The 26569-nt window shown below is 44.5% G+C and overlaps 1 protein-coding gene across 1 annotated transcript; it reads left to right on the top strand.

The window, feature by feature from the left end:
• Positions 1–57: 57 nt before the first annotated feature.
• dym (dymeclin) lies at positions 58–25717 on the top strand. Its single transcript, XM_061292470.1, has 17 exons — positions 58–307; positions 1087–1277; positions 1599–1651; positions 1757–1850; positions 2376–2512; positions 3026–3098; positions 4034–4159; positions 4770–4909; positions 8064–8249; positions 8419–8597; positions 8827–8952; positions 9029–9142; positions 9215–9309; positions 11398–11497; positions 17618–17800; positions 19979–20092; positions 24203–25717. Exons 2-17 carry the CDS (start codon positions 1138–1140, stop codon positions 24350–24352), a joined length of 2010 nt encoding a protein of 669 aa, XP_061148454.1. The 5' UTR covers positions 58–307; positions 1087–1137; the 3' UTR covers positions 24353–25717.
• The last annotated feature ends 852 nt before the right edge of the window (positions 25718–26569 follow it).

Genomic DNA, 26569 nt, shown 5'->3' on the forward strand with positions numbered 1-26569 from the left:
ATTCTGAGTTAAGTCACTAGCTCGACGTCGGTATTTGACGTCACGACGCAAGTGAGCTTGCGTTCCTGACGTCATCACGCAAGGGGTCCGCAACGTGGAAAACATGGAGGCGATGGAGTGCGTGAGTGTGTATGTAGAGTAAAACTTACCGCCTTCATTGTAATTCCTCAACATTAGAAGCGTGTACGTTTCCCCCCTACACCTGGATAATACACTCTAGTTTTAACTGGCGTAACAGTGGGCGGGTTTATTTCGCTGTCCCACGAGCGAAGAGAGCCACGGGAGCGACGAGAAGCGTTTGTGACAGGTAAGCTAAGTGGTCAGCTGATGGCGACTAGCGGCTAGCGTTAGCTGTCACAGTAACAACTCAAATTTGCTAGTTATTCAATCGTATTTAGAGTATACTTGCCATGTCCCAGTCACAACGACAGTATCGCGTCAATTAGCTTTACTGCACTTCCTGTATTAGACAAACCGACGTCATGCTAAATAAGAGACTTTCAACTCTACACAGATATTAAGGGATCCTATTGTTGAAACTATACATCCAGCAATTTTTATGTATATATGCATGCATGCATGTGTTTATTTATAATGGCAAGTGGGGTGACCTAGTGGTTAGCACGTCTGCCACTGTGTTCAGTTTAGCGGTTAGAAACTCGGCCACCTTGTTTGAAGTTTCCACGTCCCTATGTGCGTGGATTTCCTCTTACAATACATCCACACACGTTGCTTGAAGTACTCAAAATTGTCCATAAGTGAGTGCGAACGCTTGTTTGTATGTTTGCGCCCTGCAACTAACTATCTGATACGGTGTAATCCGAGTCTAAGTCACCTGAGGTTAACTGAAAAACCCTTAACGAATGTAAATGGTTTTTGTCTGCATGTGAAATACAATTTACTACAACTAGTCCTCCTGACTAAAGTCAGCTAAAGCTACCTGCACATTTTTCACCTCATACATTTTCATGTTTTTCCATCCTTGTTCTCTTGTGCATTGAAAATACTGCATGAGTGCCTATTTGAGTTTTAATATGTGGAATATTTGAAACATTTGTCACGTTCCGAGCGCTTTTGTCTTCAAAGGTGTTGCCATATGCCCGACGAAGAAGCAGTGAGGCAGCACTGAGTCTGGAGATGGGAGCCAACACCAGCCAGCTCAGTGACCTGCCCAACAACCCCAGCCTCAAGGCTCTCGTGGGCACCGAGTCCATATCGGGGAATGACCCCTTCTGGAACCAGCTCATCTCCTTTACTGTCATCAGTCCCACCAGCAGGTACTGGACACCAAAGTCTGGTCTATTGTCTCAAGTCGTTAAGCCCCATCCTGGATCCTCCATAGTACTCCAGGATATTTGCTAAACCGCCCATCACTTGAGTAATGATTACTTAGGTTTATACAACCTGGTTGTGCATTAAGAAACAGACTAGTTTGTGTTTAGTTCCTTTAACTTTTTTATTTTTGTACTTTCAAATGGCACAATTGCGATATGTGTCATGGCAGATTGACGAAGGAAAAAAATGGAGGCCTTTCTATCAATATACATAAGCAAAAAATATAGTATGATAATTGTGTATTGTTTTTCTGTTTCAAACAGTGGAGACTCCAAGTTGCTGGAAGAGGCTGTGTTACCGCTGGCCAAGCTCCTCAGTATGGCATCCTTCTTAATAAATTGATCAATATTGCATCAGGCACATGGAAAATTGTATTATGTGTTGAGCCCTGTGTAATGTTTTTTCCCCCCTCTGTTTTCAGTTGAAAACAATCCCAGAACAGGAAATTTTGGCGCACTGGTTAAAATCTTCCTGGGACGGACAAAAGAGCTGAAAATCTCCACAGAATGTCAAGAGTGAGTGTGGGAAGCTTTTATGTTCGTCATCACTGTTTCTTGTTAACGTGTGTCTAAGATGACAGAGTTAATCAAAAGCAGGATGAGCAAACTCTGCGTCATCAACTCGATGTCAGTTAGAATTATTTGATTTGGATGAAAGTATTACCAGACTTGTGTTGTGTTTCAGTCCACAAAATGGAGATTATTTTGGGGAATAAATACGTGATGATGCAAATGCAAATACATGATTGATCGCAAAAAGTGAATGAAAAGAGTTCATTATTTTATGCTCACTGGACTTTGGTTTTGTCATGTTGCGCAATTTTTGTGTGCGTTATAAATAAGGTTACAAAATCCCACAAATGTTCAAAGTTAGAAATTATTTCATAGGTACAAACAGGAATCTATTAGAATAAAGTGGAATGAACCAGAAAATGTACAAACTTGTGTTCAATCATGAATAACCATATTTTGCATAACATTTTACCATCCTTATCAAGATCCCAAATGTATTTTAATGTGGTTTTATTTCTTCCTCTGCAGTCAACTGTTCATCTGGCAGGCCCACAACGCTCTCTTCATGATCCGCTGCCTGCTCAAGGTGTTCATCCGGGAGATGAGCGAGCAGGACCTGCACTTGCAGTTTAGCTACCAGGAGAGGGCACCAGGCTCCTGTGGAGGTGAGCAATGTCTGGCAACTCGCTCTCCCATGCATACCCATGCACACGGATGTGGTTTAGGACAGGAAGTTGTTGTCAAGGGGGCATGGAAAGCGAGGAAACAATCTGACATAATAAGTGACTTATTCTGCATTCAGGAAAGCTGGGAAAGTTCTTTGTTGATCACTGCGGTTTCTGATGAAGTACTCTAAGTTAGTGATGTGAATGAATAATATTTTGACTTATTCAATTACATTCTATGGTAAGAATAAAAATCCCTTTCCGCTTAAGGTTAACACAAAAAGGTAAGTAAAAGTGAAAGAAAAGGAAAAAGACTTTGTCCCATCTCTTAAAAGTTAAAGTTAAACTTGAGGCGACCTCTCTGATGCTACCTTAAAAGCTGGAAAATAGTCAGGTCAACCATTCTGTGTCTGTGGCCTTGATTCTATACAATGCAGAACAAAGGTGGAAAATGTCATCTTTTACAGGCAGCATACAAAAAGCGCTTTTAACACCTCTCCTCGTCTCTTCTAGGAGCGAGCCACGAGGACCTCCTCGAGGAGCTCTTATCCAACCTAGTGCACCTGATCGTTGAAGTACCACTGCTGTAAGTACTTCTAGTTTGTGTGTGTGACTGTAAATGTGTGTCATGAATGTAACACACATTTTCAAAAGGTCAAGATGTGCTCAGACTGTTGGAGGAAAAAAAAAAGACAGTTATGGTGACCGGGACACTCACAATGCCCCTACTGTTCCCACGCAGCTATTTAATAATATCACTTGTCTGACATTTTGCGACCCTCGTGGAGTACGTCACTTACGCAGCCAAGATTCGAACCGGGAATCTCTTGACTGTGAGGCAGATGCAGTGCCCATTATATCACCGTTCTGCTTCGGAAGCACACAGTTGTCCCAAATGTCTTGGTTAGATGGAGGTCCAACTCCTGATTGATTGATGGGAGAAATACCGGTAATTGCTTAAGAGGTGTGTTTGCGATGAGAGGATTTGTCATAATGTAAGACATCCTTTCCTCCTTTCTGTCCACAGCCATAATTCAATCCTCTGCGCTTACATAAACGCATTGACATTCCAGCCTATTATTCATTGTTCCCGGCTTCCAAACTCACCCTGTTCCATTGCGGCCCTCCCCACCCCACCCTCTCCACCGCTTTGTGGCTTTCGGCCCGTTTCCTCCTTAGTACGTGCTTGTGGTGCAGATGGAGTCATTCCTTCGTGGTTACACACTTCTCTCGCTTTGATCGTCGCCTTGGAAGAAAACTTGTTTTCTTTTTCTTATTATTGGGGATTAATTTGTACAAGAGAAATGTCACCAGTCGTCATTGTGTTTGCACAGTTTTTCCGTTGATGCCTTTTGACATGACTGGAGAGTCCCAGTTGGTCCCAAGAAAATCCAAATGAATAATCCCTGTTTGTATCTGATTTATTTGTGGGATTTCCACTTCCTTTTATTCCAACTTTAAGACTGGTTTGTTGACAATATCTGATGTTCACGCCATCGTGGTCTTGTGTTGTCTGTGCAGTGATATCACCTACAGCATCCTTTTTGAAGCTGTCACCACCCTACTGGTGTTCTTCTCCTACCAGCTGTTCTGCAAGGACATCCTCAGAGATGGTTTGATCTACCGACATGTCATGCAGGGGCGATGGTGAGCTCACACACGTAGTTTCTGGAGTGCTTTGTCGACACTGAAGAAGTGATGGAAAACAAAATGGAGCAAAAGAAATTAGCAGCCGCAGCCGTTATTTGGACATTTGTACTGCATCGCACCTTCCCTCAAGCAAGAATTGCAAAGTGTCTCCTTTAAGTTGTGCAAAAGTTCTCGCTTTTGTTCCCGGAGTTGGCCTTCAACATTCTGTCAATGACACCAAGCATTTTGGATCTCGTTCAATCTGTCGTGGGCCTCTGTCTGCACCTTTGCGCTGCCAGACAATTTCATCACAAACAATGTCTTTATGTGTTATTCCGCTACGGTCTTCAAAACAGGGAAACATCCAAGGGGCCATCGCCCCGCCGTCTCCGCCATTCCCTCGCCGTCTGGGGGACGAGCGCCAAGTCTGTATTTTGAGTGATGACATTCATTCCATTAGTTTCCGACCCAAATTCCTGCTTCCTTTCTGTCCTAAAAACTCACGCACCCAAGTTATACAAGCAAAAGTCGCCCCGAGCACCCGATGTCGTGCAAAAATATCAATGGACTGTTGTAAATATTTAAAAGATTGTTAAGCAAAGAGTGTGTACTTTTCCTTTCCCTCCAGTTTGTCACTGACGAGTCGCTTGGTGAAGACGCTGCTCTATAACTTCATCAGGCAGGAAAAATGTCCGCCCCCGGCGACGCACATCTTTGAGCCAAAAGCGGAGGGTGGCCTGCTTTACGGCCTGGCATCTGGTGTGGCAAGTAAGAACACACTCACAAAAAAAAAAACCACACCAACATCTGCTTTCACCAAATTGCACACCTTCACTGAGATTTAGTCATCATTTGAATTAGAACATCATTTATTGGCCAGCATTGTTGCATGCCACATACCTGTCTGTCACGTGCGCCCACGGGTTCCATCTGCAGATAAGCATTCTTTGCGCGACAGATTACGTCCGCCGAGGCATCGGCATTCGCTGGCTTGTGTTTGTGTGTGTGTGTCAATGGCCATGATGATGAGTTATGGTGCCCTGTCCTCTTCCGTAATCCCCCAGAGCCCGTCTGTCTGCAGCCGCCTCCCTTGTACACACACGCACATCAACAAAGACACAGGGCGACTCATACAGCCGCCGCGAGGAGACAGCGCTTGTTTTATGTCTCCCGTCTCGTGAAGCGTGCACATTCCATTTCCATGTGGAAAATGATGTTTGCAACTGCAACAGCGGAACGCTTTTAAAGCAAAATGTGCCGCTGTAGGAGCTTTTCCAAAAAGTACTTTTCTTTTCTCTGCTGCTTTGTATGCATCATGGGAAAATGTGTGTCTTTGAACACACTATCTTCTCATATGTGTGAGATTATCAGAACACAGTGTTGGCATCTTGTTTGACCAGCACCAGAAGCATCCTGAGCCTTCTTTCATCTTTACTGTTGCACTCTAATCTCTAATCAGATCCAATACAATAGCTGCACAAAGAAAAGAGTTCCACCCGTCTAAGATAGTACAAAAGTGCTGAGCATTCATTACAAGAACTCCGATTGCAACAAAAAATCGATGCTACCATGAAGAGGTCCCTGGCGGGGGAAAAAGGATGCGGACCATTGTTTTAAGACGACCAGAACAGTCCGGTTGTGACCGGGTCAGTGCCCTGGGAACGAAATGATCTGGTTGATCAGACTGACGGGTTTCACCGGCATGTGACTTGACTCACTGTCTGTGAGTGCTGTGGCATGACCTACTACTGAAGATTCATTGCCGGTTATAGGAAATGCTTGTTTTCAGTCGTTGCTGCTGTGAGTGGCTCGACCAGAGAATACATCTGATAAATGATAAACATTAAAGTGGAAAAACAAAAGAAATAATTACATAAATATTCAATGAAATACATTTCTGGGTTTTAAGCAAGCGAGAACAAGCCGAACCTAAGCGCTGAGTCTAAGCTGACCGCATGTGAGGTTCTCCGTTGGAACAATTCCCTAGGTAGGAATTTGGAAGTGCTTTAAACCAGGTTCTTGTTTCGGTGTGCCGGGCTCTGTGTCCGTGTGTGACCTTTTCCATTCCTTGCTTTTCACTTCCCTTTCCTCCTTTAGACCCCCGGACTGGGCGACTGGCCACAGGCGAAGCAGTCACAGCGGTTATTTAGGGATAAAAACAAATAGCCACCGCTAAGGTAGAATAAAGCTCAGTGAATGTGTGTGTGAGTGCAGGAAATGCGGCAGCCTGACTGGCTTGGGTGACACAGTCGGGCCAGTCGCTCTGGTGCCAGTGATTCCTTGAACAAGGCTGCGTCACAGGTTGGCGCCGTCTCTCATGAGATTTTGTTTTCTCTCAGAAAGTCGCTGTGTATGCACAGCTGTGTGAATGTGAACATTTTTTTGCCCTGTGGTGAAGTCATCTAACTTCCTCAGCGGACTTACACACGCACATTCACCGACCGCTTCAATTTCTGGCCCATAGTTGCAAAAATATAGCAAGAGAAAATGAATTTCACTATCATGCATGTCAATTTGTCCGAGACCAAAATCCAGTTGGAAATTTGTTGGAAAGAATTATTACATGATTACGTGCAATTTTGACCAATATAGAATGCAATAATTGCCAAATCGGGTCAAGATGGCCTTTTTCCTCTTGCTTTCATGCAGAGAACACTTTTGTTTCCATGACAACGAGGGGTGGGTGGCGCTAAGGCCTGTTCTTGCCGATATCTGGCGACCCGATCCAACACAGACGTTCACCCCTCTGTGTCCAGACTGCAAATGAACCAACGCCAAATGTTGCTTTTCCATTCCATGTCCCTTTTTAAAACAAGAAATGTGACAGGCACATCCCGCAAAATTTAAACACTGCAGCTATAAACATAAAAAACAACAACATTTAGATGCTTTTTACACCCAAGTGGGATATTGGCACTGAAGCATACCGTGACACACGGGCCTGATCTCGCTTCTGTTACCGTTCTGATACCACCTAGTAAAAGGTAGTCTGCTTCATGTCACCCAACATTCCACGTCAGTGTTGTTTTATATATACAGAACACTGACGTTAACAGGCAGTTTACACAGTCAGCTAAAAAAAAAAAAAAGACCCTGCCCTTTTAACCTTCGCCACTAGATGGCAACATGTCTACTTGGCTCCAACTATCAGGCTGGCTATCGGAACCCCAACCCGACTGGCTTTACGCTTGCATCATCACAGCTACCCTGTGGCTAGACGTCCAGGAGCCAGAGGGCGGTCATCCGTGTGCCTCGATGCTCATGCTTCTCATGACGCCTGAGCGCACCCGCACTTCACTCGAGAAACTCAACACATCCCCCACCACCAGTACAAAAAAAAAAGTCTCCAGTTGCTTCAGTAGTTTTTGTTCTCTGGCGCCGTATGTTGTCTGACATCGTGGGCGGCGCAAAGGGTCAGCGGCGATTCCATTGTGCCCGTTCTGCTCTTGATTGCATCAAGTCTGGCGGCTCATTTCCCTTTGCATTCATTCTCTCATCAAGCGTAAATCAGCCTGACTGTATTATGCAGCAAGCTTGGCACTTGTAATCTATAGATTAGAGCAATATGACAGAATATTAGCCGCACCTTTGATTTATTGCGCAGCAGCGCCACAATTTAAAGCCTGTTGGCCAGCAAGGCTTACCAAATAAAGCGTCCCTCCTACGCGTGCCACGTTTTGCAACTTTATTCTAGAGCTTGGAGCTTTATAAGTATTGTGTGTTTTGTATTGTCTCAATTTGGTAGGCCTGCCTTACATAATTAAAACCAAGGTGTCTTGTTTTTGCCACCATTTCTAGTCGCACGATGAATAGATTTCAGCCTTGACCAACGTTTTGGATATTCTGCTATTTGAGTTCATATTTTTGAGAGAGGTTCCACTCACTGTCCAGTATTTGTAACGCTCCATTTGAATGTGTTCAGGTGGTTTATGGAGCGTCTTCACTTTGGGCGGAGCTGTCAGCAAAGTTGGGGTGGATCTGGAGCACAACCCCTTACCATTGTCCAACCAGAGCCTTCTGTTATTGCTGGTTCTGGCCAACCTGACTGATGGCCCCGACTGGCCCAACCCTTACCGGCAGGCTATTACCTGCTTCAGGAACACACAAGGTGATGGGGGCAATTTCCAAAGTAAAATGCAGGAACACTTTTTACATGTTTTACGTTTTTGACCAACTTTTAAATACAGTGTTGGACTTGAAGTAATTAAGGGCATTCATGCAACCAGTACCAGAAGGTGGTGTTACAATTTTCTCATTTCTGTCTGTGGCTCGTGTAGACACGTCATCCGTTCCGGTGGAGCAAACGCACATGTTCCAGATCAATTTCAACAGCCTGTACACGGCGCTGTGCGAGCAGCAGTGCTCTGACCAGGCCACTTTACTGCTCTACACGTTGCTCCATCAAAACGCCAACATGAGGACCTACATGCTCTCCAGAACAGACATGGACAATCTGGTAGGTAGCATTTATTTACTCAACTGCAGATGGGGTGAAACATCTGGCAGGGGGAGGCATCACTGTTGTTAACCTGTCATTTTACACTGGATCTTAAAACTGAATAAAATGGACAAAAGTGGAGTCAGACTGGGTGAGTTGGTGTGCAGGACTTTATATGTGCTGATGTTTTGGTTAGCAAGAGGAGAAAAGGTCAATTGTTTTTATTGTATTTTTTTCTGTTCCCAAGGTCATGCCCATCCTGGAGATCCTTTACCACGTGGAGGAAAGGAACTCTCACCATGTCTACATGGCGCTCATCATCCTCCTCATCCTCACAGAAGACGACGCCTTCAACCGCTCTGTCCACGAAGTGGTGGGTCGCACGTGCGATTGCACGCATCCTTGAAGCATGAACTTGGTCACCACTTTTCTCTTCGCTGTCAACGCAGGTCTTGAAAAATGTCACTTGGTACTCGGAGAGGTCGTTGACCGAGATCTCCCTGGGCAGCTTGCTCATCCTGGTGGTGATCCGCACCATCCAGTTCAACATGACCCGCACGAGGGTAAAGCCCGGGTTTTGTCAGTAAAGGAGAGTCCAAGTAGTGATGAAAAAAACTCACTACTTTCTCCTGTAGGACAAATACCTCCACACCAACTGTCTGGCTGCGCTTGCAAACATGTCCGCCCAGTTCCGATGTCTCCACCAGTACGCCGCCCAGCGTATCATCAGGTAGGCTCGATGAATATGATGCAATTAATATTCAAATTAATTTCCTCTTCATTTATAAAACACATTTCATTTAGCAAACACAACAAATGAATAAAATATAAATACAAATACAATAAAACGCAAATATCCAGAGCAGCCATGTCATTTGAATAATTGATGCTGAGTCAGGACAAAACATCTAGCGCCACTGTGAATTTGCAGGATGTGTACGTGCGTGCAGGGAAAGAAAAAATAAAATATTTAGTTTGTGCTGCGACTTTGTTCTGCGGATAACATTACGTAACATCCAGAGATTTGTGAGAACACACGCACGCCAAGCTATTCACTTCTGATAGTCAACTTCCGACCGCGCAGGAAAGAGCCCCCCTCCACCCCACCCCTTGCAGACATACACGCACGCACGCACGCACGCACGCACGCAGCATCCTCTTATCTGGCCTGCTGCATACTCTGTGACTAAGCCTTTTTTTTGAGAGGAAGACCGTCTGCGGACATCCTCAGTCTTGCCGTGGCGTCCTACTAGTTGCCGCAGTGATAACCACGATGAACTAAATGGACTGTCTGGCTAGATAAAAGGGGATTTCCTGGCCGGAATTCCAAACGGCCACGTAGACACTTAGAACCGTTGACTCCTTTTGATGGAGTCCCAGACAAGCACCATGGCGGCCATTGTTTATTTACAAACCATCTCTTGAATTTCTTGCCGACAGCACGCCCAGCGCCACCATTTCCTTTTATTTACTGTTCATCCTCTTTTGCCACGATCTCCCATTACGCCGTTCCCTCGCCGCATTAAATCACTTCCACAGTCTCTCTCTTTCTGTCTCTCGGCACAGTCATTCACTTGGTGCTCTCTTGTCTACACACTTTGGTTGTGAGTCATCAATGCACCAAGCAGCACATTTCCATCCGCCGTAAAAATAACCTTATTGCCATTCATGGGGAAATTGATCTCACCCAACAGGCTGATGAAAATGTGTTTTCCCCCAAACGTGCCATTTTAAATTCCATCTGTATTTGTACCCAAGGAAAATTTAACGGCAACTTGGGTCAGCCACTGGCCTCCACCAAGACCACTTAAACGCGTGAATAAAAATAAATGGAACGATACACTATTCAATGCAAATTTACCAATTTTCTTCGCCATTGAGCTGTAAATGTCACACATAATCCCATCACCGTATATAAGAATAGTCAATAATAGTATTTGTATACAATAGATACCCTGTTTGTGCTTTAGAGCCTATGTGTGCACAGAAACACAACAAAAAGCCTGTTGAGACACAGACACATTGCACAGTGAGGCGTTCTGTCGTTACTTTCGCCCTCATTACTGATGGGTACCACGGAGCGGCCACGTGGAAGTCCGCCCATTTCGCTCGTTTCCATGAGCGACTGTCACACACTGGGTTATTGTGCACCCGGCTCCCAGCTGGAGCTTGGACATCCTAATGCTACGACAAGTCCAACGGAAGCTCGGACAAAGCTGCTCAAATGTCTCCGTTTTATTTAATTAGGGGTGCCCATGAGTATGTGGAATTTTAATTTTTTGTCCCGGTGGTGACAGATGAAGAGGTGTAGCCGCCAACCTGTCCTCCATTTTAGTAGAATGCAGTGTGTTGAACAGTTCAATTAATTCCGAGCAGATCTTTAATATTTTCTTATAGTTGTACCTTGACTTGTAAGGACGATTTGACGGATTAATAGCATTTCAATTATATTTAATGGGGAAATTTAATTTGATATACGGGTAAAATGGAATTGCTCCCAAAAGCATTCAAGCTCATAAGTCAAGATAGCAATTTAATTCCAAATAGGGTTGTCACCGCACATATTTGGAGGCGTGTTACTTGTCTGAGTCTGAACGATTATGTTTGACAAGGGTTTAGCGCAACGCTGTTAGCATCTCCTTCAAGTGGCAGCATTATGAAGTAAAGAGTTTCCGCAACCTTAAGAGTACATATGGAAAAGGAAACAAAATAAATAAATAAATACAACGCTGCCGTGATTGTGAAATGGTATTTGTCATGGCTGCACTCACACCTTCTGCTTCCTTTTGTGTGTACTTTGTTTGTGTGTCTCCTGCAGTCTATTTGCTTTGCTTTCCAAGAAGCACAACAAGGTGCTGGAACAGGCAACGCAGAGTCTGAGACGCAGACAGGGTGACAACATGGTCTTGCCTGACTATGTGAGTATTACACGCACATGCACGTGCTTTGGTACGAATGCAGAAGCCACACATGAGGAAGGGGAGAAAACAAAAATGTGTCTGCTAACCTATGGCTGTGCTTTGTATCGACGCTCACACACACACACACACACACACAACTCTGCCTTCAGGTTTGTCTGTCTACGTCTGAGTCTGGCTGTCAAATTTCATTTGCATAGTCCTTCTCTTAAGTGTGTTTGTGTGTGTTTCTATGCGACATGTCTGAGGATGCCCTCAGGTGTTGGGGGGGGGGGGGGGGACATGAGTGCATCTGAGTGCTCCTTCAAGCATACAGCGGCCGTCTGATGAGACCCCCTTTGCAAACACATCAGTGCCCTCATAAAGATCTAAAATGCAATTACCCAGATATGTTTTGAGGTTTTGCTTCCTTTCCTCCAGGGCTCTGTTTTATGTAAGAGCATACGCTCTCTCTTTATATATGTATATAATAATAATGTACGAGTAGACATACCTCTCTGTCATGTCAGATAGAGCGGCGTGCATCCGTGCCGACACTAACGGCAGCGACAACAACAAATAACTAGCACCCGGCGGAAGGTCAGACTGTTAACATCGGCACACCGCATCTTATTATCCAAAGACAGTCGGTCTGTTGCTCAAGGGCACCTAGATGATTTTTTTCTCTATGGTCTTTCATGGGAATCTTAGCACTGGGTTTTATTTTTTTCTTCTTCTCCCTGTACTTAAATAGCGTGTGACATCCAGTCTGGGTCAGAGAACTGGTCAGCGTCTGTGATAGCGCTGTTGTGCTTGACTTTAGACTATACTAACTCAATGTGACATTGGTTCCCATGTCTGCCGGGGCTCTATAAGTTACATTTTACTCTTATTGACGTTTGCCAGGAAAAAGGGACCGTGATGTATTGTTTGCCCACCCACGCGCACAGTCACACACTCTTAGTTCAACTTTATCAGCTCTCAATAGCAAACAAGCTGAGTCCTTTCTCATTGGCATGCATTTTCGTGTTGGGAAATTGTAATTCGGAAACTTTTTTTTGTTGTCGTGCCAACTGGATATTTATTCAAGATAATTTTTTGGTTTAGTGTTTCATTTGGAATTTAGAAATATCACGCAATGCTCTATTTGAATATGTTGTCACGCGTCTCAAAAAGGCACACACCAATTAGTTTTTTTATCCACATATTTACTGTAAGTGTGACTTTCTTACACTATTTGTGTAAGTACTTGATAGACAAAACAGCATCCAAATAAATGTGAATTATTTTGTGATAAGCGAGCTTGTTCGCAGCCGGTTCAATCTGGGAGGCAATTAATAAATACTGTTTGTAGCAGAGTAGAGCACGCAGCCCCCCGGCTAAGTAGTTGACTCATTGACAATTACATGAAGACATTTGCATGGAAATAATGGTATAAATACATTGTTTACAATGGAACGAGGAAATTAAATGAGATACGACTACTGCAATTACTCAACACATAGTCTGCGAAAGTACCTGGTTGCTCATTGGTTGAAGCCATTCATCATCGCTCTGACATGAACAGCTTTCACACTGCATCCCCAGTAAATTGGCACCTCCGAGGCGTATGTAGCGCCCAGATTTATCCGTATGTGCCTTTTAGACAGCAAGTAGGACACGGCCGTGTTTGCGCAGCATTTGCAACTTGCCCCCATTTAGATAATTAACCGTTAGGCGATGTCAGCGCTACAGTGTCAGTTTCTTCCAACAGAAAGAGGCGCGTGTACCTTGAGTCTCAGGTGTTAAATTTTGCACTTTGTCCGATTGCCTTTAAGTACAGCGCCACCACGTGCGTATAAGGTGAGCTAACATTAGCAGGTGTGTTTGTTCGAGTCATTTTGAGCCATCAACCACACATGTAATGGGAAAGCATCCATATAGAGAAGTCAGCTGGAAGAGAGCGTTTTGCTGCAGTGGGGGAGGAGGGGGTTGAGGTGAGGGGCTGATGGAGACAGGGCATCTGGAAACAATGTCATTTGGCGGAGTCTGGCCCTGCAGAGAGAACTAATGTTTGTTTAATGTGAGATTGCCTGGACATGTAATAGGTTTCTTTACAAGGGGAGAGACTGGAAGGGGGGGAGGTTATGAGACAAAAAAAAAAATAGTGGAGTACAAACATCTGTCGTTTTTCTCCATCGCCAGTCTTTTCCCTCCATTTTTATTTCTCTTGATGTCGTCTTCTCTCGAAACCCCCCCCCCCCCCCAATCCTATATCCTCATCTGCGAACGTGTTGTTTACGCTGCTGTGTCTGGTTAGTGTCAGCCAGGCAAGAGCGACTGGCGATGGGCCCCTTGAAGCCCCGGGGGACACCCAAAGGCACCCCGGTCTGGCTGAACACCCCCCTCCCCCCCCCATTACCACCACCACCCTCCGTCTCTCTCGGCTTTAGTTTGAATTATTCACAATGACGTGCTGCGAACGTTAAAAGCTGTGATTGTGTGCGCTGTGTTGTATGTCACTGTTTACACTCCCGGCCAGCAGTTGTGCTAATGGTGCTTCTGTCTGTCTGTTTGTCTGTTTACTGTTATTCCTACTGCCTTTCTGGGAAAAGACACACGCAGACAGCCATACGAAGGAACACGCAGCGAGCCGGCTTCCAGGACCACCCTGTCAGTGTTTACGTGCGGCAGTTGAGTCACAAACTGTGATCTCTTTTTAATAGCCTAGACTAGAGACATTCATCGGCTTTGTAGCGCTGAGCTTCACGTCGAGGGGTAATAGTCCAGCCCAAGGACACATAGCGTAATAAACAAATGACTCTCGCTTCCTCGTCAAGTAATTTGGCACTTGATTAAGTCTTGTTTCCTAGCTATCCACGCTAAGATAGCCTTGAGTCACTTGTGATTGCCAAAAAAAGTAATAGGAGCACAATGGGTAGATCCTTGTTCCATAAACTGTCAGCAAAATCCTCAGCCAATTTTCCTCAAACGTTTCTGCAACAAAGAAAGAAAGCTTGTTTTTACCTTTTGCTTAATGATAGTTGAAACATTATCTTCATACTAATGGTGACGGTTTTTGAAATCATTTAATTCCATTCCATTTCTGACTATGACATTCCCATCTTTTTTCCAAAACAAACCCCCAGGCAGAGACCTTATGTGTGAAAAGTCGCCTGGCAAAAAAATGGCGCGATTATGTCTCGGCCGTAGCGGCATACATGCAGGTCAGACAATGACCTATTTTAAAAAGTCCCCAAAGACATGTCAGACAGACAGACAGACAGAAAGAGACAGACAGAGCTGTTGGGGCTGCTAAGTCACTCTGACCTATGCTCATTTTTGTCTGCATGCTGTGTGTGTGTGTGTGTGTGTGTGTGTGTTTTTTTTCTGCTCCATTTGCAGCATCCATCTTTTGTTTTCCCTCCTCCCATTCACAATTTAAATCTTCCCCCATGCTCATTTGACAAGTACAAGTCACTCTGACCTTGTTTTTCACTCATTCTGGCATGTTTTTTGAGCAGGGATGGATTGAATTAGTCTCTTTGTTGTTTTGGTTTTAAACAGGACTTGAGATCTTGACATGAACCAATAATGTGTTTTTGTGCTCATCGGCATGCATTTCCCGTGTCTGTCTGACTTCCTGTTCAGTTAGTCACACAGTTGCCATCATCCGTGACATCTCATGAGATCAAACATAAGATTGACTTTTGACAAACAATAACCAGCTTCAACAATGACTGTAAAGTTCCAAATTCCTTCAAAATGCTCCAAAAAAATACATCGGCTAAAAATCAGCTTTTCACGCAAGTTAAATTGAGTCTGTCACCGTGTTCTTTTCTTTGTCGGTGCCGCTTCCCGATAGGCTGGTCCGCTTTGTCTGCCTTGCAACAGCCTGCGGTGAGCAGCCAGGGAATCGCTAAGCTACTGGTTTAATGATGCCGGCACCCACTTGAACAGGGAGTTACACGCCCGCTGCCTTTATGCGCTTCCACGCAAGCTAATGCTTGCAGAAAAGCAGTAAAATCGACACGAGTAGGATGTTTAGTGGCGCCGCACGACCCGCGATCGACCTTGTCAGACGTGTAGCGGAGGTCATACGCACCTGCACGCACACGCACACGCACACGCACGCACTTTTTGTGCTAGTCAGGGAGACTCGCAGCAAGCCTCCTGTCAATTTTGTGCAAATGGGGCAGAATAATGACACAGCTCACGTCCGAGCCCTGTGTTCCTGGGTGTGGGGAGGCATTAAATAGCAGCAGGAGCGGTTTGTGACTCCACGTTGCGGGGAGGCGAGGCAAGGAAGTCGCATGCAAACACACACAGCAGGCGTGTGTGTGTGTGTGTGTGTGAGAGGTGTTTTTATTTTAGGCTGTCTGGGGGGATTCAAATTTGGGGGGAAAACAAGCACAAAAGCGAGGAGCACCAAGAAATGAGGAGTTAAGATATTTAAATCCTGTCTGGGTTTCAAGCAGACCTCTTAATCTCATCCACTTGAGACACATACACGCACGCACGCACACATGGGGCCAGGCAGACGTCTAGCTAGCCTATTTTCCTCTGACCTGAATTCCCTAGCGTGGCATTTTTTTTTTTTTTCTTGCCCGGCCAATCTCATTAAGCTGCCGCAAGAGAACAAAACACGCTCGCCACCTCAATCCTACCCTTCATCCGCTTCTCCATTTTAGTCCTCGCTACCTCGTTCTTCTCGACTGTCTCCCGTTTCAGCTCCCCCTCGGTTCTTTCCAATTATGGGCCGCCACTGCGGACCGGAGCCGGGCTGCGTAGTCAAGCCTCGAGCGCTTTCTTCTTTGCTTCCAGACGCACGATCAATCCTCATTATCTCTGGCTGCCCTTGTATTGCGCTCACCTCTTCGCGTCTGCCGCTGAACGCTGCCGCGCCTGCCCTGCGCGTCCTCCAGCCTGCTGGAGATCAATGCGTCGCACTCTACGTATAGATATTTAACATCTCTACCACTCGATAGACACAATAGATATTTAACATCAACCATTTTAAAACCGTTAGCAAAATTGGAACGTAGCTTCATTCAAAATAGGCAACAAGGCAAGAATTTGAGAAGAGTTTTTCCACAGCACTGTTCAACCCCTATACACACTAAACGTAGTTTGTTTCCATGAATACGGAGCGTGGGAACCACCCTCATCATGGCGGGATCTTAGTCTACAATGCTGTCATCGCACCGTTGAATAGCTGCGCACGCAGGCGGCAAATGTTATCTCGTCTCGTCTTGGCGGCGGTGTTCTGGGGCGTTGACGCGTGATCAACACGACCAGATGAACAGACATGTTTTCCATGAAGGGCAGATGGATTGATTTGAACGCATGTACTATTTTTATCATGCTGTGGCATACATAGTCCCAGCCCGAAATAATCATTTTGTGGTACTTTATGTAGAGTCAGGCAAATAAGAAGGGTTTTTTTGTTTGTTTTTTTAGTCTAATCAAACTAATTAATGTTCCGGTTGGTTACGGAAGAGTGGCTGCCTCAGGCTGGGCTTTGCACCTAAACATATTAAGTTATTGATTAACCGTGTGAAGAAAAAAAAAGAAGCAGCAGATGGTGTTTTGGAATATTAAACAATCTTTGAAAATATATTCGTTTTTGTAATGTGAAACTGGAGTTTAAATGAATAAAAAATGACTATATAAGAGAAACATTAAGAACTGCAGCAGAATGGAACAAATGAGTGGTATGGCTCCCTCGAACATAAACATGGACGCCCACAACATTGTGGCGTGACCACTCGTCAGAGTTCCCTGGAATGGTAAACGTCTCGGCATGCAGTTTAGGCGCAGTTGTTTTGGTTTATAGGCGTGTTCAAATGGGCTCAGCACGTCTGTGTGTGAAAGACATTTGTGCCTACCATTATCTTTTTTCTTTTTTTTTTCTGCTGCTAGGCAGGTTGATTTTTTTTTTTTCTTTTAATGTAATACTTTCCAGCGACAATTAGCTTAGCATATGAAATCATTTTTACAGCTTCCGCTTTGCTTTTAGTCTTCTTTTCCCCATTTGACCCCGAAAAGTACACACATTAATCTCTCTGGAAGAAATCATTTAAAGACACCATTCTATGTGAAAGCAGTGTTGTGGGAAGCCAATTAACCTTTTATGTCGTCCTCCTCCGTCTTCCCCCTCAGGCTCAGGACTTGAATGTGATTGAGGAAGTGATCCGCATGATGTTGGAGATCATCAACTCTTGCCTCTGCAACTCACTGCACCACAACCCCAACCTGGTGTACGCGCTGCTCTACAAGCGGGAGCTCTTTGAGCAGTTCAGGACTCACCCGTCCTTCCAAGACATCATGCAAAATCTGGACACGGTCAGTATCACGTCCGTGTATAATGAACCATTTCTGCAATTTTCACTATAAGAGTTTGCTTCCGCAATAATAATAATAAAAAAAAAAATAAAAATGAAGGCTTCTAACACAACTTATCCAGAGGTCCCAATAAATATGCAGGGCATTGTAGTATATCATATTGGGGAGGAAAAAAAAGAAAACGCATTTTACTTGACCCTCCAGGTCCTCTGGTTTGACTTTTTTCTTTCTTTTCTTTTAATAGAATTTGCATCGTGTTACCACATTTTTCAAAGGATGAATGTTGAGCAGGTCATATTGACCCGTGAATGTGAAACGAGCACAGTAGGATGGTTCATCATAATTTTTTTTAAGCCTAGCCACACAGGAAGGGCTGGTGCTGAATACTACTTAATCCTCCTGTTATGCTGCTGGTCAAATTATTTCGGCTTCTCTAGAGGGCCACATCTTTTTTTTTTCTTTGCAACGACTTTGTCCAAAAGTCATGCCTAATCTTCATTGGTTAATTTACAATACATTTTTTATCTATTAATTTATTTTTGTTTTTTTTTCCCCCCTAATGCATATGAAAAAAGTCACATTGTATTTACAAATAATGTTTTTTCCTGAAAACAGGAGGGTTGTGCAGTATTGATAAATGAATCACTCTTGCTCTTGGGTTGACAGAAAAAGTGTCAGGTGGGGGCAAACCAAAGCTGTTACTCACAGTTTTATGAGTCAAGTACAAAAAGGAAAAGGAAGCCGAGCAGTCTCCCATGTGGGTGTGTTTGTGCGATTGGCGGGGTTGCTGCATAGTACATGGCCATAGGCACCGCAGTTATCCATAAGTATGAGGAAGCATGCTTGCTGGAATCCCTCGGTTAAGTCAGCTTCCTCGAGGCGATTCTCCAAAGTCTTCCCCCCTCTCGGCCTGCAAATCTGCATGCATATGTGATGCTGGATTGAGGGAACTGCTCCTCTAAATTAACCCCATATGGGAGGCCTTCAGAACTGATGAGGAGATTAGTATTTTGCTGCAGACGCACAGAATGCTCTTGTGGGTTCTGCATGTAAGAGAAGAAACGCTGCATGTGTTTAGTGCTATCGGTTTGCCAAAAATGTTATTTTTTTGGGGGGGGGTATTAAAAATACTTGGTAAAGCAGAGATTTTTAATTATCGGATATCATCCATATCTCCAGGGGGGAATGTAGCGCAGTGCTGCAAACATCAAGCGCAGTGTGCGCTTGATGTCTTGTTTGGGCTAAAACCCGTCAGGCATCGCGTAACGCAGAGACGAGTTAATTCCAAGTGAGTCTGGAATCCCAAAATGCTTGACACGGACTTGAGCTAATAATGTGCAAATGATAGGGTTGCTCTCACATTATGCAGCTGGGAGTTACATCCGTCTTGTGTTTTTTAATTTATTTATTTTTATTAATTTATTTTTTGTTTATTTTTTCATTTTCTTAAAATATAAGGTGATGACGTAACATGAGCTGATCAGAAGCTGAGACGTATTTTTCTGAACTGTGTGTGTGGCTCGAGCATGAAGCAGTCTTTGGTACTTTCAGTAGTGCCCGTGCAGTTAATAAATCTCTGATGGCAACATTTTGACCCTGGACCCAACTTCCCAAGCGTTAAAAAAAAAAAGAAAAAAAAGGGAAGTTCCACATCAAGCATTCAAAGAAAAAACGTCAGGCAGCGTTACAATGTCACTTTTTTTTTTTTTTTCTTTCAAGGCTACACGCGTTTGCACCGATGTTTCTCCATCCGCATCAGTGATTATGTCCAGCCTTGCTGTTAAAGCTCCATCAAGCGACATCAGACAAGCTCGATGCACAGACCGCTTTGATGCGTGGTTCCATAAGCATCATTAAAGCTCCATATTGCACTTGGCGTCATCATATAGGAGCTCTGCTGCTGCCGGCCCGACGCGACGATGCTAGGATTAGACCAAGCCAGGGCTGGCAATTGATATTAAGCTTCAATGAGATAAGGATGAAACGAGCGCCTGTGTGTCGCAAAGAAAAAAGCAAAGAGCTTTGTTGTTGCTGTGAAAGGCGCCGACCGTGTTCATTATCCAGCTTTTTACAGCCCATGCAAGCACAGAGTGTTTGTTACATGTGTGCCACAGCACATGTATGAGGAAAACACTTGTTTGTTTACATCTACTATTTCTTTGCAACCTTTGTTGTTAGGTGATCGCCTTCTTCAGCCAGCGCTTAGAGCAGGCCGGCAGTGATCTGTCGGTGGAGAGGGTCCAGGAGGTGATCATGAAAGGAGCCCAGGCCCTGCCTATAGACAGGCTGAAGGTAAGACAGGCGTCCAAAAGCAACTCGTAATCAAGATTCATGCGTTGGGACCGCCGGGGCGACTCGGAGCAATAAAGTCGTGTGCACAGGTGGGAAAGGAATTGCGGCAGGGGAGAACTGGGAGTAAGATGGAAAGAGCCATCGGGACATGTGACAAAAGGCCAAACCCCATTCTCATTAGCCATAACGCTCATCTTCCCTCCATCCCTGCTGGCCGGCTCCTTGCGAACATATAATGACATTTCAAGGAGATGGGACGTGGGCCGGGGGCACTTTGTCACGGGCACATACAAATCGGTAGGGGCGGATATAAATCTGGCACAACGCCTCGTTACCCAACACTCCCAGCACTCCTACCGGGGTTTGCGAACCTCTGCCCCTCCCGGAGCTCCGCCATTAATCAGCGAGGAAATATGTATCCAGTCTTTCCCCAGCTCGGCTCCTCGCCGCCGCCGCCGCTGAAGCTCTTAATTGCATGTTTCTGTGTTTTATACTGGCTGCGGGGCATTTGTCTTGCCAAAATTTGGAAGAGGGATGGATAGCACGCGGGCCTTGCCATCGCTGCCTCCGCGCAAGGCCGTCAATGAGCCTTGTGGACGGCTCTAAAATGGGGTACACACAAACCGGGCCAACGTTGAGACCTGATTGTCGGAGGTGTCTCAAACATTGATACTGCGGCGGTGAAATTTCATTTCATTGATGAGTGGCTGGTGTTGACCTTCAACCGGCCAACGGTAGCAAGATGAAAGTAGTCCAATCAATACGTCCTGTTTAGCGTGAGCGTCGTCATCCTTTTGTACGTCCTGTGGACGCCGTGAAGTGAAGAGATCATTTTGGACCATCATTATTCGATGGTGTCGTGGCGGCAAACAAACTGCCGTCCCTCCCACACCTGACGCATGCCTTTGCCCGATGAGCTCATTGGGCTACTCAGCCCTCGGCGTGAAAATCCATAGGCTGGATTAATGTCGTGTGGAATCATCAATGAATTGGTAATTACTGCTAAAAGCTCTTGGCAGTGAATGCGCGGGGAATGCTGACGAGGTAGCTGTGAAGGATAATCATTAAAAGTGGGTCAAATATCGTTGACTTTGAGGCTTCCTCACTTGTTTCTGTGAATTTATTCGGGCCAGAGTTTAGCATTTGACTTTGACAAGAGGCGACAACTTTTGCTTTTGCATAAGTAACGATTAATGTTCCTACCTCAGATAGTGTCAGTACACAAATTCTTAATGTTGGTCAAATGAAATTCATACTCATCTAGGAACCTTAAGAACATTCTTGTGTCTTGACTTAATTATTTAATCTCTCATAGATGGCATCCAAACAGAAGATTCGGAGTCTTGTTGGCAACGTCGCCAAAGATATCTTATTTATCTTTCTGCCCATTGAAAGATTTGGAAGAAGTTTATTTTTCTACGTGCCTGTTGAGTAGATACAGGAAACAACCTTAAATGTATTCGACTTTCAACACCGACTTGTCATGGTGTTCCCCAAAGGCATTTCAGTGACATTAATGGTTTTTGTTCAGATTGCTAACCGACAAAACAAACTGTCAGGGGAAAACTGTTGACAGAAGTCGACGAGACGCCTATTTGCTTAGTGCATGCAAAAAAAAAAACAGAAACGACACACATGCTAAGTCTGTCCAAATTGAAAGAAAGGGTTAAAAGGCGACGGTCTCGGGGACGACTGTTGTTTGTGGGGGGGTGTTTTAGTGACTCTCATGGGCAGCGCCTGTGGAATGTGTTGTTTAGGCCGACCGAAATCTGCCTTATTGAGCGGCGATAACCCACAGACTCTCTGGCTCCTGAGGATGGGGAGGAGGGAGGGAGGGAGGGAGGTAGAGGGAGGGAGGTAGGGGGGGGGGGGGGGGGGGCGCTAGTTAGCTTTGCCGATTTTGCTCAGTACCTGCGCCAGTGTAGGACAGCGAGCTTCTTTGGTCAACAGCAATGAGCCACAAATAACTTTATTGTAGGATTTATAGATCAGGGATAATTGACTTTCACTCTAAGACAGGACCACTAAACTTTGGGTCTGCAGCTTCTCTTTTTTTTTTTATTAGGTTTGCTGAATAGCTCCCACAGGGGAAAGGAAAGGAAGCGAAGGGAACACAGCGTCTCCCCAGTGCAGACATGAGGCCAGCCAGTCTTGTGTCCAGAGGCAAGGGCACGACCCGCCAGGACCCACAACTAACTGATAGGAACTCAGGCCAAGTGGGCTCAGACAACTGTCGAGACTGCCAGGACGCCGCAGATATATTAAGAAGAGAAGGCGCTGTGCAGACAGTCCAGGCGCTGAGATAATGTTCCGACTGTAACCCAGAGGCAACATTCTTGTGTTGAGATAATGTATGTGGCCATTTTGTGCTTGCAGTTAGTCTCAATGAAAAATACTTGAACGGCAGTGGCAAATTGCAGCCGTGCACCACAATGGTTGCCATGACAGCTTATGATTTGGTGCTTATCGAAATTAGCATTGTTCAGATGTTTTTTTTTTTATGCAAGCGGATGAAAGCACAGTTAGTGGTTGGTTTCCTTCATCTGTCGAGATGAAATGTTAATATTTTTGAAGAAAACAAAAATGGAGGCCTGCATTGGCCCATGCTAAGGTTTACTATATACTCAGTGTGATTATATGACCTAAATCCTGCACATGAAAGCATAGCTACAATGTTAAAAGGCAAATCCAACGTGTCTCGCTAGGTCCATCCATGAAGAAATAGTGGCTGGCCTCTGTCAAGCATGCAGGCAGAAAAACACAAGGGCCAAACGCAGCAAGCAGCAGGTAGATAGACCAAGGGCATCAATTATACAGGAGCGCCTCATTCTTGTCTGCTGTCTGCACACATGAAAGGCACAATTGAGCTCTCCCTGTCCCTATTCCCCGCAACACTATCGCTATCATAATGACCCAGACACCAGGGCTACCGGGGTCACAGGCCATATGCCAGAAACCCAAGCACCCCCTCCCTCCCTCCCTCCCACTCACGTTGTGTTGACAATGCAGGCTCGCTATTATCCAACCAGTATTGGTGTGTCGACAACTGTCTCGTAGACACAAGCTCATGAATCGTTCAACATCAGCCATTCTCGTTAGCCTGAAAAGCACTATTCTGCTGACGTTTTCATTCTTTACTTAATTTAGTTTTTTTTTTTTTTTTTAAATTTAAAAAAAATTTAAATGCTGTACGCTTATGAGGTCATAGATATAATTGAAGCGTTAACAAGGATGGCATTCAGTCGACTATATGTGTGTGCGTGCGTATGTGTGTGCGCGCGCTCACACACACACACACACACACACACACACTACGTACATTTATTGACACACCTGAGCCAGTGTTGTCTGTCGTCTGGACCGCCGTGTAAACAATACAGCACAATAATGCGTGTGTGTGTGTGTGTCTATGAACAACTTGTGGTCCACACAAGTCGAGACCAGTGGGAGACTGACTGTTGTTAGCGAGTAATCATGTAACTCGGCACCTCGCCGCCGCAGGCTCAAACAATAAGGTCAAACTGTTGTGCAAAATGACACCGCTCTATGCTTAGTTTCATTTTATTACACTCCCCGATGGTGTTTACTCGTTATGAGCACAGGTCAGGCACATGGAGCAAAGATGTTTCCTCTTATTTCCCTCATGGATGAGCCACACGCCGCCGCTTTTATTTGGCAAACAGTAGCCGTCAATGCGCCCGGGTCAAAAGGCGAGGTGGCCGCATTAGTTAAAAGGTCATTTCTCGGACCCGAGAGTTGATCCGTGCCCTGCGGGAAGCTGTAAGCAATTGAACCTTGGAGTCAGGTGGAATTACATCTGCCGCTACTGTAGTAGCTCATGAAGAGTGATCACTGAGAGGCCTTTGAGTGAAAATCCACCTGGGCCAAGCAGGTTACCTTGGAATGCATGAGTGTCTGTATGATCAATATGACGCACGCGCTACCTTCACTAACACACACACTGTGTATATATGTATTAAAGTGAGGATCAAGGTATTCAGCCATGTTTTTGTTTAATAATTACTTTGAAAAATGGAGATTTTTCTCCTTGCTAATTCTACCTCTCTGTGGATCCTAATCACTTTTCCAATCATCCCTCTCATTGTCTAGAAGTTTCCGGAGCTGAAGTTCAAGTATGTGGAGGAAGACCAGCCCGAGGACTTCTTCATCCCGTACGTGTGGTCACTGGTCTTCAATTCAGGCGTGGGCCTCCACTGGTCCCCGCATGGCATCGAGCTCTTCACCATGGACTCTGGTTGAGGCTGAGTGGCTGTCTCAGTACAGACTGGCACTTTGTGCAAGTGTGTGTGTGTTGCTTTTTATAGGACGCTGCTTTGGAAAGTGCCTCAAACTTGCGCTGCAGCGGCGTCACAGCGCAACCTCATTTATTGTAAACCAAAACAAGTCCTCTGGCTTCTCCGCTGGGAATCTTCTTGGGGGATTGACCCGCTTCCACAGCGCATGTAATGCTGAAGCGCCCCATTGTTGGGGGCATTACAGAGACCAGCGACAGACAATAATCTCAATGGTTGTATCTTCTGGAAGAAGACTAAGTTAATTAAAACACGCAGAGGACTTACCACGTAGGTTAAATTATTTACAGATGCACTGGCATTTCATGAATATGCAGTAAAATGCTCACTTGTAATGATAAGTTCACTTTAGGAGCATTAGGGCCACACTGAACAAAAAAAATGCCAATGAAATATTTCAATATCAGTCAAATAATGATTTTTGTAAAACACAGGGTGAATTTGTTTGGTGAATCCAGTGTTGCCCATCATTGACAAAGAGCCCCACCATAAATATTACAAACCTGTTATTGAATCGCCACCATAATAAAAAATATGTAATTGTCTAGATGCTATATGATGGCAGAAAAGCAGTACTTAACCTAAATTAACCTCTTCAAATCAAGTCCAGATTATTACAAGAATAAAGTCTAAATATTATGATAGAAGTTAAAAGATGGGAAATGTTAATTTGATGAAAATCAACTTCTCGGAGGACATAGTGTTGATGGAGCTGACAGAGCGTTACAGTCTTGAAATGTTACAATTTTTGTTCAAATTTTTTTTATTTTGGTCTAGTTTGTTTAAGTTACATGAAATATGCTTACGATTGATAATGACCTGTAATGATTGATAAATGTATATGTGTATATATATATAATGCAGAATATTTTTGAGGAAAAAAATTATATATATATATATATATGTATATATATATATGTATATATACACATATACGTATACGTATACATATATATATGTGTATATATAAGATTTGATTTTTATTGAAAATATTCTGCATTATATATATATATGTATATATATATATACTCATAACTCATTTCTTTGACTTTTTTTTGCATTTTCAGTGGCTAATACTTTTGTTCTCTCCAAATGCATTCGGTCAGTAAAAATAGGAATTTAATAACTCATCCAAATGAAAGTTTTTCAGTAAGATAAGGCAACTGTTTCAGCCTCCAATTTTATTATGTCTCTATATGCATGTCAAGCTTTTGCATTGAATTATTTATTTCATTTTCTAATATAACTGGTCCACGCTAAATGTGTGAAAACAACTTATAGATACACAATAAAACAGGGGTGTCGAACTCCAGTCCTTGGGGGGCCGCGTTCCAATATGTTTTCCAAGTTACCCTCGTTAAAGACACCTGCGTGAAAAGTTGAGTTCATTTTCACGTCCTGCAGGAGCCCAACTTTTGCCACAGGTGCACTTAATTAGGGAACTGGGGCCGCGTTCCAATATATATGTTCTCCAAGTTACCCTCGTTAAACACACCTGCGTGAAAAGTTGAGTTCATTTTCACGTCGTGCAGGAGCCCAACTTTTGCCACAGGTGCACTTAATTAGGGATCTGGGGCCGCGTTCCAATATATGTGTTCTCCAAGGTACCCTCGTTAAACACACCTGCGTGAAAAGTTGAGTTCATTTTCACGTCGTGCAGGAGCACAACTTTTGCCACAGGTGCACTTAATTAGGGAACTGGGGCCGCGTTCCAATATATATGTTCTCGAAAGTTACCCTCGTTAAACACACCTGCGTGAAAAGTTGAGTTCATTTTCACGTCCTGCAGGAGCCCAACTTTTGCCACAGGTGCACTTAATTAGGGAACTGGGGCCGCGTTCCAATATATATGTTCTCCAAGTTACCCTCGTTAAACACACCTGCGTGAAAAGTTGAGTTCATTTTTACGTCCTCGAGGAGCCCAACTTTTGTCACAGGTGCACTCAATTAGGGAACTGGGGCCGCGTTCCAATATATATGTTCTCTAAGTTACCCTCGTTAAACACACCTGCGTGAAAAGTTGAGTTCATTTTCACGTCCTGCAGGAGCCCAACTTTTGCCACAGGTGCACTTAATTAGGGAACGGGCCGCGTTCCAATATATATGTTCTCCAAGTTACCCTCGTTTAACACACCTGCGTGAAAAGTTTAGTTCATTTTCACGG

Source organism: Syngnathus typhle, linkage group LG12 (assembly GCF_033458585.1).
Source record: "Syngnathus typhle isolate RoL2023-S1 ecotype Sweden linkage group LG12, RoL_Styp_1.0, whole genome shotgun sequence".
NCBI lineage: Eukaryota > Metazoa > Chordata > Actinopteri > Syngnathiformes > Syngnathidae > Syngnathus > Syngnathus typhle.

Coding starts and splice junctions, on each gene's coding strand:
- dym (XM_061292470.1), top strand. CDS start 1,138: ATGGGAGCCAACACCAGCCAGCTCAGTGACCTGCCCAACAACCCCAGC. Junction 1,652..1,756: donor ACCGCTGGCCAAGCTCCTCA/GTATGGCATCCT, acceptor CTCTGTTTTCAG/TTGAAAACAATCCCAGAACA. Junction 2,513..3,025: donor GGCACCAGGCTCCTGTGGAG/GTGAGCAATGTC, acceptor CGTCTCTTCTAG/GAGCGAGCCACGAGGACCTC.